The sequence below is a fragment of the Xyrauchen texanus genome, chromosome 31, assembly GCF_025860055.1.
Source record: "Xyrauchen texanus isolate HMW12.3.18 chromosome 31, RBS_HiC_50CHRs, whole genome shotgun sequence".
In the NCBI taxonomy this organism is placed as follows: Eukaryota; Metazoa; Chordata; class Actinopteri; order Cypriniformes; family Catostomidae; genus Xyrauchen; species Xyrauchen texanus.
The window spans coordinates 8413241-8426397 of NC_068306.1; the positions used below are offsets into that span (position 1 = coordinate 8413241).

General features: G+C 39.5%; 1 protein-coding gene across 2 annotated transcripts in view; it reads right to left on the reverse strand.

Annotated features, from left to right (window-relative positions):
• Nucleotides 1-926: 926 nt before the first annotated feature.
• Nucleotides 927-13157, reverse strand: part of LOC127624811 (G-protein-signaling modulator 2-like) — a 29445-nt gene continuing 17214 nt past the window's right edge. The window contains exons 4-14 of one of the 2 annotated variants that reach the window (XM_052099745.1): nucleotides 12749-12888; nucleotides 11564-11687; nucleotides 11146-11261; nucleotides 10905-11060; nucleotides 9373-9481; nucleotides 8886-9018; nucleotides 6497-6573; nucleotides 6123-6311; nucleotides 4694-4853; nucleotides 2222-2448; nucleotides 927-1986 (exon numbers count right to left, since the gene is read on the reverse strand). In XM_052099745.1, the coding sequence (XP_051955705.1) occupies nucleotides 1822-1986; nucleotides 2222-2448; nucleotides 4694-4853; nucleotides 6123-6311; nucleotides 6497-6573; nucleotides 8886-9018; nucleotides 9373-9481; nucleotides 10905-11060; nucleotides 11146-11261; nucleotides 11564-11687; nucleotides 12749-12888 (1596 nt within the window). In that variant the 3' untranslated portion in view covers nucleotides 927-1821. The remainder of the gene's footprint in view (nucleotides 1987-2221; nucleotides 2449-4693; nucleotides 4854-6122; nucleotides 6312-6496; nucleotides 6574-8885; nucleotides 9019-9372; nucleotides 9482-10904; nucleotides 11061-11145; nucleotides 11262-11563; nucleotides 11688-12748; nucleotides 12889-13157) is intronic. The other variant, XM_052099746.1, reaches the window with a different exon arrangement.

A 13157-nucleotide genomic window follows, 5' to 3' on the forward strand; every position in this document is an offset into this window, starting at 1 on the left:
ACATGACTGGTAATCAGATGGTTGCTGGTTCGATCCCCACGGCCACCACCATTGTGTCCTTGAGCAAGGCACTTAACTCCAGGTTGTCTCTGGGGATTGTCCCTGTAATAAGTGCACTGAAAGTCGCTTTGGATAAAAGCATCTGCCAAATGCATAAATGTAAATTTAAAGAACATGAACAGTTAAGAGCAATCGGAACCAGAATCATTAAATTCCTATTAATTTCCATCACTAAAAATAACGACTTCGAGCATAACCGATCGCTCAAATCCCCAAACACCAACTGACTGTGATGTTTTTTGTGCTTTCATTCAATAGGTTCAGAGGATGTGCTGCTTTGGGCACCGCCTATCGCTATGGTTCCAGACGATGCACATACTCATTGCCCTGTACTGAGGATGTAGTGTGTGAAGTCAGCCTGCAGGGGAAGGATGCATGTGGGCAAGGATGCTGTGCTTTGCCTCAATCTGAAAAACAAATGCAGCTCACCTCGTAACCTCACTCTTTAGAGCCATGCAACATCTATGCTCTACACTGGTGTCCACAAGGCCTTATTGAAGAGAGATCAGACATGCATTGATCTCAAGCCCTGTGAATGTGAGAAGCTTGAAATACAGTCTTGCAAAACTGCTCTCAGAACGAGAGATCTCATCATGATGAGGCTGATTACTATATATTCAGTAGTATTAATGCAGTATTTCTCCATTTTCCCCATAACAGCCAGGACTCTGGATTGGACTCTGCATTATGATGAGTACAAGGATCACCTGGTGGATCACGCTCCACTGATGCTCAATCTCTTTGGACAGGTCGCTCAGACTAAGCAGGTTGTGGCCACCCAGTACAACTTCAGACTGCACACACCAGATCTGGTCATTTCTGTGAGTTAAACATTGCGATTTCACAAGTCTTTATTTCTGCTCATTGCTGAAACAATATCTTCTGCCTGATTGTCTTGCAAACTCTAGGGCATTAATGTAATGTATGTGGTTCTTCACAGCCTCTATGTGATGCAATTGAGAATAGAAAAAGATGACGCTTATAACTTTAGTTCTATGAATTGAGTGACCATGCTAGTCCAGCTGTTTTTCCCCAAGCAGCCAAGTGAAAACTACAAGTGATGCATCTATTGAACTGAAATAAGGTCTAACTATTACAAAGAGGCTTTATTCCTCAGCCATTCAAACCGAGCATTACATTCTTGTTTGTCTTGTTTATCCTTTTTCAGAACAAATTATTTTATGTTCACATATAACCTCCAGACGTTTGAAGACAGCTTGTTGTTGGTTTCCAAAACCTTAAAAAAAAACATCGATTTATAACATTGAATTTGCTGGTATTAAAAGAGAATACAAAATACATTTCAAGTCAGAGAAAGCAAACAACTTTAAAAAAGTCTGATAACTGGAAATTATACAAAGTTTAGTGTTAAAAATATAAAATGAAGTCTAAATGTACTGTCCAATATCAGATGATTGTGTCCAAAATCCATCCAGTTATCCAGGTAAATGAAATGCATTTCAGTGCATCGTATTACATCCCTGAGAAAGAGATTGTGGTTTTGGTCTGATCCAGAAGAAACATCTCAATTCTGCACAAATTATCTGCAAACTCTTGAACTTAATTTATCTACTTCTACAAAAAATTCTTCATGTTGAGCAAGAACGGAAACCTCTTGAAGAGTTTGACTGTCAGTGTGCTGAAACAAGTCATAGGTTCATGAGTAAAACTCAAAGACACTTCATCGAGGCCCCAAGTTCCTAAAAAGTCCTTTTTTGTCTCATGGAGACTCTGTCCCAGGCATTATAAAGAGAAATTCAGTCAGGACTGAAAGGGTCTTGTGTCTGAAGGTAAGATAACTCGCTGCTCATCGATTCGTTTGGCCTGGGAGCGAAGGATAAGACTGAAGAAGTCTTCATCTGGGACTGTGGGGCCTCTGGTAGGGGGAGGTGGAGGAGCACACCTTTGATCATCCAGTCTGGATCCCTGAGCAAGAATGACAAAGCAGAGTTTCAACATGGTAACCCTGATTTTGTCTAGTAGCACATGGTCCTGAATCAACATCCTTGTAGGTACTGGAACAACATTTCTTTCACTCATGCAGAGTTTAGTGTCAGATTTTGTATTAATGTCATTCTTATCAGTCTAATTTCAGGGGTAGGTTAGGGTTATGTCAATATTTTGTATACTGGATTGAAAATTGAAAATTGTAGCTACCAACCTGGCACTTAATCAACATGTCAAAGAAGTCTTCATCCGACTCCTTGGCATCAGCAGAGGCCATGAGTTTGCTGAGAACATCCTGGCTTTGGCGCTGGTCCAGCCGGAGACCCGGGAGACTGTCCACACTGGTCTTCTGCTTGTCCAGTTGATGGCTTTGAGAGCTGGCCAGCAGGTCTAGGAAATCTGCAGGTTGTGATGAGGCCTCCGCTTTGCACACATAAATAGCTGAGCAAGGACAAAAACAGCACAATGTAGTCAGATTCCATGAAACTGCCAATGGCTTTACAGCGGGATTCAATCAGCCTTGATTACTGCTATTAACACTGAGAGGAGTAAGAATATCCACGCTGGTTTATGTTGCTTTTGTGCTGGTCTAGCTGGTTTACCAGCTAAGCAATGCTACTCACTAGGCAGTGAAGCTGGTTGACCAAGATAGTCCAGCTGAAAAAGCTAGTTAAGAAGGCTGATGGACAACCCGGCAAACCAGCTTTCCATACGGAGAACAAGCATCCAAAATACAACAATTAACCTGTTGACCAGCTATGCCTTTTATTAGGTGTGCAACAATGTTCTCATATTTTATATGATTAAAAAGTAAAAATGGATTTGACATTTGCACACTATAGTTATCTCTGGAGGGTTTTGCAAATGAATTCTCCCAATTTGGAATGCCCAATCCCCAATGTGCTCTAGTCTTTGTGGAGGCATAGTGACTCGCCTCAATCCGGGTGACGGAGAATGAATCTCAGCTGCCTCCGCGTCTGAGACCGTCAACCCACGCATCTTATCGAGTGGCTTGTTGAGAGCGTTACTGTGGAGATATAGCACGTGTGGAGGCTTTACGCGATTCTCCACAGCATCCGCGCACAACTCACCACGTGCCCCACCGAGAGCGAACCACATTATAGCAATCACGAGGAGGTTACCTCGTGTCACTCTACCCTCCCTAGAAACCGGGCCAATTTGGTTGCTTAGGAGACCTGGCTGGAGTGACTCAGTACGCCCTGGGATTTGAACTAGGGGTGGTAGCCAGCGTCTTTACCACTGAGCTACCCAGGCCCCCCAAAGCAGCATGATTCTTGATAAAAGCATCTAGAAGAGTGCAAAGGAGCCTCACAGAAAATTATCTGTAATTGCTTCAGACTTCGAGAATTGTTACACACTAAAGCTGCGTTCGCACTGACAGCGACTGAATCGCTTGAGGTTGCCAAGTGACTGTACTGTTTGTCGTAAGTAGGTGTTCCTATATAACTACAGTATTCAACTGCATCACTAGGCAGACCATGAGAGCTTCACCCTCATCAGTAGTTGCTGCATTGCATCACTTCTCATTTGAATAAAGTTAAATTTGACTCATCTTTATTGTATTTTTAACAGACAATGCCTAAAATGGCCAACTCTGATTGAAAATGAATGACATCTGGTAACTTTTGCTATCAGTGTGAAAGCAACTTAATTTCTAGGGTAGTAGTGGTAGTGTAAAAGTAGTGTGATGGTGTTGCTGAAGATTACAGCTTGACCAATATTTCGGTGGATTTTTCCAATGAATCTGTGAAATTAGTTGCTTTTTGGAAGAACCCGTTGTAGGGCTAAAATCTATGCCAATAGTTGCAGACATTGTTTTTTTTGTATTCCTCCGTTCCTCTATGGCTGGTGCTGGAGGATTCTAGAACGCTTGGTTCAAAAGTATAACAGCAGCCTCTAGAGGTGAAATAAAAACAATTACCGACACCTCACGGGGAAGTGCTGTATCTGAATCTTTCATCTTTGACAATATTCATACATCTTTTTATCCTCCCTTTTAATGCACATTTAGTTTTTTAATTTGATAATCAAGGGTTCTAAATTGAAGCGAGGGCGCGCAAAGAAAAATGTGACTTTATGGAAATGTGCTCTGTCAGCACATTCATTGTGTCTCCAACTTTATATTTAGTGAATAATAATACAACAAATACATGATCTGGTGAAATATACTTTACGTATACACAATCCTTCATCTGGTGAATATAGGCTATAAAAAGCTTAAAGAGCAATTTAATGGCACCAAGTCACCATTTCAAAATAAGAGTCCCACATTATGCACCAAATCAAAAAATTTTATAATTAAAAAAAAAAAAAAAAAAACAACACACAATAAAAATAAAAAAAATGGAAAAGGCTGAGAATTTTTTTTTTAATTCTATAAATCGACTTGTAACTATTGGCCGATAAATCGGTTATCAATCAACCTTTTCCACCACCTTAGTTATCGGTATCAAAAAATAAAAAACTATCAACAGATATCGGCATAGATTCCTGCAGATAACCGATAGGTCCAAACAACAACTATTGGCACTGATTAATCCTAAAACCGATATATCGGTCTACCTCTAGTCTGTAGATAACAGTCTGCAGTGATTATATATTGCCCCTTCATATTCGAATATACTTTGCACAGGTCAGTTTAGTGAGTGAGGAATGGCTGACTCACATTTCCTCAAGGCTACAGGCGGGGTTTCACAGGGAGAGGAGGGGCCAGGAACACGGCTTATGCCGTCCTCTAAAGAGCACCTTTGGTCATCCATGCGGCAGCCCTGGAAACGGCTTAGAAGGTCAAAAAATCCATCATCACCCAGAGTGTCTGGTGCAAACTGTAGAAAAGCAGTGACAAAGAAATTATAGCTATTTATCATCTAGCTATACTACTTGCAAGTACTTAAAATAATGAAAATTATCCCAATATTTTAAATCAATATGGAGACATGTCAATGACATCAAACATCATTGGGTCTAGCGTATCTTGTGACCAGACGTTATATGACATCAGGACATGAGAACCAATGAGGTTTGATGTTACCGAAGTTTCAACCTATTGGTTTTCTACACTGCATGAAATTATCAATGAATTAATTTGTGAGTGGTATAACCACGTGACAAGTGAGTCAGATCAGATGAAATATAATTCTGGCAATTTGGATGCTTAAAGGGATAGTTCACCCCAAAAAATTAAAATTCTCTCAACATTTAACACTCATGCCATCCCAGGTGTGTATGACTTTCTTTCTTCAGCTGAAGAAGAATAGAAGAATATCTCAGCTCCGTAGGTCCTCACAATGCAAGTGAATGGGTGGCAGAATTTTGAAGATCCAAAATGCACATAAACACAAAATAAAAGTAATCCATAAGATTCCAGTGGTTAAATCCATGTCTTCAGAAATGATATGATAGGTATGGGTGAGAAACAGATCAATATTTAAGTCGTCCTGTTTTTGCCGATTTGCATTCTTCGTGCATATTGCCCCCTACTAGGCAGGGAGGACAATTTATGGTAAAAATTGACTAAATAATGATCTGTTTCTTGCCCACACCTATCGTATCACTTCAGATAATATTGATTTAACCACTGGAGTCTTATAGATGACTTTTATACTGACTTGATGTCCATTTTGGAGTTTAAAAATTTTCACTTGCTTTGTAAAGACCTACAGAGCGGAGATATTCTTCTAAAAGTAAACGATGAGAGATTGTTTGGGGGGGGCATCCCTTTTATTATGTGTTAAAGTGAGTTTCTGTTTAGTTATTGCCATTGAATTGAATTCAGTGGAACATTTATTGTTTTATTACCATTTATGTTCCACTGAAGAAAGGAATGAGTGAGTAAAAGAAAGTTTTATGTTTTGGGTAAACTATGCATTTAATTAAATTATACTTTAAACTATATATGGTATATTTAAAGAACTAGATACAAATAAGAATAACAAAAAACACATTGATACTTGTTGGAAAAATATCTTCTTGCATCATAAAGCAAAACTATCTTGAAAACAGATGTTTGTAGATATGTAGTCAAGTTAGAAGTACAGCTACATTTAGTTACTCTCCAACACGGCTTATAACAGTTACAGTAAGTACAGTTGTACCTGTGTTTCAAAAGGAGCTGAATGCGTGCTGCTGTTTTCTGATGTTGTATTGGGATTAGATCCATTCAACTTCTGTTTTTTCCCTCTGAAGCGATTGATGAAGAAAAGCTTGGAGGAAGTCTTGGCTATGGATGATTTGGTTGGTGATTTGGTTTGTTGGTCAGTGGGATTCTCCTCACAGGTCTGCCCCTGAGAACAGCATATAAAAGTAAGAAGACAAGCAACTTTGCTGGGAATAATGCACAAAGGATGTGGCAAAAGAAGTGTTTCAGTATTTTACGACAATTCATCCACATATCAGTAGGTATTTGTATTCCTAATCTCCTTTAAGGAGTTTTTTGTGTGCATATGTGAATGTGCGTTTAATATCTCACCGTATTTTTGTCAGCGTTCAGCTTCACGAGCTCCAGGTTCTCCATGCTGTGTCTCCGGCTACCTCTGGATCGTCCACCTACAGAACCAGAAAGAACCAGGCACTGTGAGGCCACATTCACACTAATACATTTTTGTGTGGTGTATTATAAATCCTTTTATCATTCTGTCTATTGTTCCATCCATCCATTATTTTATCATTATGTCTGTTATTCTATCCATCCATCCATCTATCAATCAATCATTCAGTTAATTGTTCTATCCATCCATCCATACCCCCATCCTTCCTTCCATCTATCTATCTATCCAGAACTTAACAAACAGCTTAGCCAAATACATTTAAAATCAGTTTTTCACAATTCCTGACATATAATCATAGAAAACATTCCCCGTCATAGGTCAGTTAAGATCACTACTTTATTTTAAGAATGTGAAATGTCAGAATAATAGTAGAGATAATTATTTATTTCAGCTTTTATTTCTTTCATCACATTCCCAGTGGGTCAGAAGTTTACATACACTTTGTTAGTATTTGGTAGCATTGCCTTTAAATTGTTTAACTTGTGGTCAAATGTTTTGGGTTGCCTTCCACAAGCTTTACACAATAAGTTGCTGGAATTTTGGCCCAATCGGATTTAGGTCAGGGCTTTGTGATGGCCACTCCAATACCTTGACTTTGTTGTCCTTAAGCCATTTTGTCACAACTTTGGAGGTATGCTTGGGGTCATTGTCCAATTGGAAGACCCATTTGTAACCAAGCTTTAATTTCCTGGCTGATGTCTTGAGATGTTGCTTCAATATAAATTTCCTTCATCATGATGCCATCTATTTTGTGAATTGCACCAGTCCCTCCTGCAGCAAAGCACCCCCACAACATGATGCTGCCACCCTCATGCTTCACGGTTGGGATGGTGTTCTTCGGCTTGCAAGCCTCACCCTTTTCCTACAAACATAACGATGATCATTATGGTCAAACAGTTAAAAAAAAATTTAGCAGACCAGAGGACATTTCTCCAAAAAGATCTTTGTCCCCATGTGCACTTGCAAACTGTAGTCTGGCTTTTTTATGGAGTTTTTGGAGCATTAGCATCTTCCTGGCTGAGCAGCCTTTCAGGTTATGTCGATATAGGACTCGTGTTACTGTGGATATAGATACATGTCAACCGGTTTCCTCCAGCATCTTCACAAGGTCCGTTGCTGTTGTTCTCGGATTGATTTGCACTTTTCGCACCAAACTACGTTTATCTCTAGGCGACAGAATGCTTCTCCTTCCTGAGTGGTATGATGTCTACGTGGTCCCTTGGTGTTTATACTTGTGTATTGTTGTTTGTACAGATGAACGTGGTACTTTCAGGCATTCTGAAATTGCTTCCAAGGATGAACCAGACTTGTGGAGATCCACAAATTTAGGTGGTTTATTTTGTTTTTCCCATGATGTCAAGCAAAAAGGCACGGAGTTTGAAGGTAGGCCTTAAAATACATCCACAGGTACACCTCAGATTCAGTACACCTCCTATCAGAAGCTAATTGGCTAACTGTCTAAAGGCTTGACATCATTTTCTGGAATTTTCCAAGCTGCTTAGAGGCACAGTTAACTAGTGTATGTAAACTTCTGACCCACTGGAATTGTGATATAAATCAAATAAAAGTGAAACAATCTGTCTGTAAACAAATATTGTAAAAATTACTCAAGCACAAAGTAGACATCCTAAACGTCTAGCCAAAATTATTGTTTGCTAATATGAAATCTGTGTAGTTAAAAAAATTATTTTCAACCTACGTGTATGTAAACTTCTGACTTCAACAGTGTATCTGTCTGTCCGTCCATCTATCATCCATCCATGATTTTATGGTTGCCTATTATTCCATCCACCCACCCATCCATCATTCTGTCTATTGTTCTATCCAATCATCCATAAATTCATCCCTCCATCCATCGTTTTATCAATCTATTATTCTATCTATCCATACATCCTTCTCTCCATCCATCTATCATTTGAACAGGGGAAAAAAATCCATTGATGGGATAACCTGGTCATTCAGTGCATTCAGGTAGTCAGCTGACTTTATTTTATTGCCGCATAACGTTGCTGAGCCAAGACCTGACTAACTGAAGCAACCTCAGATCTTAACTGCCTTAAATCCAAACAGCAATTTTTTATTTTTTTGGGCCAGGCAGTGAATCTAATATATCTACAATAAAATAGATTTTTAGTCACAGTCAGTCACCTTAATTACAACAATTGCAAGGCAAAAATGTATTCCACGAACATTGTTTGCACGTTCAAGGATGCTTGTGCAACATTACATTCTCAATATTTCTGACAACACTTCTCATTTGTGGACCATTTCAATTCTTGTGAAACAGTAAATGTGTGTGTGTGTTGTTACCAGTTGGACTGTTGTCACCTGGGAGACTCTCAGTAAAGCTGTTTGTGTTTGAATTGTTTTTTTTGAGACCCAAAACCAGCTGCAGATCAGATACGTTCATTCTGGCTGTCAGCTCTCCACTGCGGTCTCCAATCTGACGAGGAGTGTAAAATCATTATTAAAAAGTGCTACGCAAGAAAGCACAAACACACTCAATCTTACACACTACACTATGTTACACTTCCTTTAATGCATGCAGATAACTGTATTGAATTTGAAAGGGGAAATGTGCCTAATTCTCATGACAATAAAGTTGCGATGCAAAACATTTTTAATTGTCCTAAAAATAGGATTTTTTGTTTTTCATTTAGATTTTGGGGTCAGATGTGACCTGGAGATGTTTTCGTGAGATTCACTCATAGGCTCGTCTCAAAAGCATCAAAACATTTCCTGTGCAGTCTGTTGGTGTTATCTCTCACATGGCACACACCCACACACATACACAGACCTCTTTAGAGATCTCCAGATGTTTATCAGCAAAGCGCATGGCCTGCTCGTGGTTTCCCAGTGCGGTGTAAGCGTTCCCTAAACTCCAGCACGCCCTCCCTTCTCCAATCCTACACACAGAACAGCAGGACATTTAGACAACAAGTAAAGCTGCATGTCAAGAAATGTCTGGGACAAAAAATATATTTAAAAAATATAAGAAGAAGAAAATTAAGCTATTAACCATTGAGATTTATTGCATTGCTACATTATATAAAAATTTTCTAATTTATCCCCCACCCCCGAATCTAAGTGACTTACTGCAATGCAAAACATTATGATAAAACTGTATTTATTTACATTAACTAATATTATTTAAGATGTCACTTGTTAGTACAAGTGTATGTATATGTTGTGGTAGTCTAGTAATTGATTGTCCTAAATGTACATTAATAAGTGATCATTTTGGGGGTCACACACACACACACACACACACACACACACACACACACACACACACACACACACACACACACACACACACACACACACACACACACACACACACACACACACACACACACACACACACACACACACACACACACACACACGTGTAAATGTTTGATTATATCTTTTCATGTGACAACACTGAAGAAATGACACTTTGCTACAATGTAAAGTAGTGAGTGTACAGCTTGTATAACAGTGTAAATTTGCTGTCTCCTCAAAATAACTCAACACACAGCCATTAATGTCTAAACCGCTGGCAACAAAAGTGAGTACACCCCTAAGTGAAAATGTCCAAATTGGGCCCAAAGTGTCAATATTTTGTGTGGCCACCATTATTTTCCAGCACTGCTTTAACCCTCTTGGGCGTGGAGTTCACCTGAGCTTCACAGGTTGCCACTGGAGTCCTCTTCCACTCCTCCATGACGACGTCACAGAGCTGGTGGATGTTAGAGACCTTGTGCTTCTCCACCTTCCGTTTGAGGATGCCCCACAGATGCACAGTAGTGTTTAGGTCTGGAGACATGCTTGGCCAGTCCATCACCTTCACCCTCAGCTTCTTTAGCAAGGCAGTGGTCGTCTTGGAGGTGTGTTTGGGGTCGTTATCATGCTGGAATACTGCCCTGCGGCCCAGTCTCCAAAGGGAGGGGATCAGGCTCTGCTTCAGTATGTCACAGTACATGTTGGCATTCATGGTTCCCTCAATGAACTGTAGCTCCCCAGTGCCAGACATTTTCACTTAGGGGTGTACTCACTTTTGTTGCCAGCGGTTTAGACATTAATGGCTGGGTGTTGAGTTATTTTGAGGGGACAGCAAATTTACACTGTTATACAAGCTGTACACTCACTACTTTACATTGTAGCAAAGTGTAATTTCTTCAGTGTTGTCACATGAAAAGATATAATCAAAAATGTACACAGATGTGAGGGGTGTACTCACTTTTGTGAGATACTGTATATCTGAATGTGTAATATATATATATATATATTAAAAAAAATGGTCCAAAAAGGAAGGTATAGAAGAGTTAATGTGTGTGTATACACCTGTCCTTTAAGTCCTGAGCGATGATAAGATGTTTGAGGTGGTAGTCTATGGCTCTCTCGTAGTCCTGCAGGAGTGTGTAGGTGTTGCCCAGACTGTAACAGGCCTGAGCTTCCACCGCTCTGTCCTTCAACTGACGGGCCAACTGTAGCGTTTGCCTGCAACACAAAAACAACACATCATCAAACTGACAAAAATGCAGGGGGAAATTGGCAAAATCAAAAAATCTAATGGTAAACTGACTTGTAATGTTCCGCTGCAACCTCAAACTGGCCAAGGAATATGTACGCATTTCCAAGGTTGCAGTACGCTCTCCTCTCTGCTGCCCTGTCGCCAAACTCCTTTGCAATAAGGAGACGCTGTAAAAGGGGGATGGCAAAGGATTAAAAAGTGAAGTGTGAAGTGAGAATAAAGTTGCATTTTTTTTTATAAATAAATAAAATTACAAGAAAAAAAAATCCCCTGTAATTGAATGCTTTCACTCACAGAATAAATGAATCATTGCTGACTGTGAATAAGCGCATTTTTACAATGAAATCAATAACAGATAATTATTATTTGTTTTTTTTTTTAGAAACAAATGTTACTGAGTGCATTAAGTTTAGGAGTACATTAAAGGTGCACTCAGTAAAAAAAAAAATTACATTTGAGGAAGAAATACCTGTTCATGGGCAAGAACAGCATCCTGGAAGTTTCCGAGCAAGTAATGAGAGTTGCCAAGGTTACCATAGGTCCTGCCTTGTGCCGCTCTGTCCCCCAACTCTTTCACAATGGCCAGATTCCCTCTACAAACCGAGAAGTAGAGGACAGACAAACCAATGAAGCAATGCAGAAAATGCTCAGCCAAATCATAGCATTCCTGAATTAAATGACCTTGAGTTTCACAATTGTCTTTGCAAAACATTACAGTCCAAGAGACTAAACAAATCTCTCTAACGTTTGTCAAGGCTTACTCTTTTGTCTTTCTGGACATGTGCGTCGTCTAAATTTGGTTCTTGTTGTTAAAGGGACAGTTCACCCAAAAATGAATGTCATCATTTACTCATCCTCATGTTGTTAGACATTCGTTTAAACGACACATTTGGTGTTCCACTGTGAAATAAATTCATACAGGTTTGGAACAACATGAGGGTGAGTAAATGATGCCAGAATTCTCTTTTTTTGTGAACTAGCCATTAAAGAATAGCTCACCCAAAATTTAGAATTTCTCTCATCATTTACTCACCCTCATGCATCCCAGATGTGCATGGCTTTATTCCTTCAGCAGCCCTTTAGGTCCATAGAATGGAAGTGAATGGTGACCAAAACTTTGAAGCTCCAAAATAGCAAATAAAGTCTGTATAGAAGTAATTGAAACAACTCCAGTGGCTAAAAAATGTCTTCTGAAGAGATATGATAGGTGTGGGTAAGAAACAGATCAATTATCAAGTCTTTTTTACTTTAATTCTCCTCCCTGCCCATCAGGTGGCGATATGCACTTAGAATTCAGAGAGAAGAGCGTTTGGATGGCTGGTGAAAGTGGACATTTATAGTAAAGAAGGACTTAAACATTGACCTGTTTCTCACCCACACCTATTGTATCGCTTCTGAAGACATGGATTTAACCACTGGAGTCATATGGATTACCTTTATGCTGCCTTTATGTGCTTTTTGGAACTTCAAAGTTCTGGCCAGCATTGTACGGATCTAAAGAGATGAGATCTTCTAAAAATCTTCGTTTTTGTTCAGCAGAAGAAAAAAAGTCATTCATACGTAAAATGGCATGATAGTGAGTAAATGGTGGGAGCATTTTTCATTTTGGGATGAACTATTCCTTCAAAAAGAATGAAAATCTCTCTGCACTCACTCGTAGTACTCCGTTGCTTTCTTTAGAGCGATGCGTGCCTCCTCCGGAAATTCCCCTGGGTCCATACCACTCCAACATATGTTCTTCCCTTTGGCGTGGTACACATTCCCATAATTATACAGCGCCCGAGCCTGCCCCACCTACAAAACCACACACAGAGACATGCACAGTCACAAATACAACATACAGCCGTCAAACCACAGAAAGCAACCACCACTGATTACACATCTAACATGGATCAACGCCTTGTATTTAAAGGTTCACTCAGTAATTATTTTCTTCATTTAAAAAGTTTGACTTCTAAAGAAATAGCATACTATTATATTCCGTTTACAAAATGCAGTATATCTGTACTATAACTAAAATGGGCCTAACAACCAAACAATAATGTATTAAATATGACAATTCA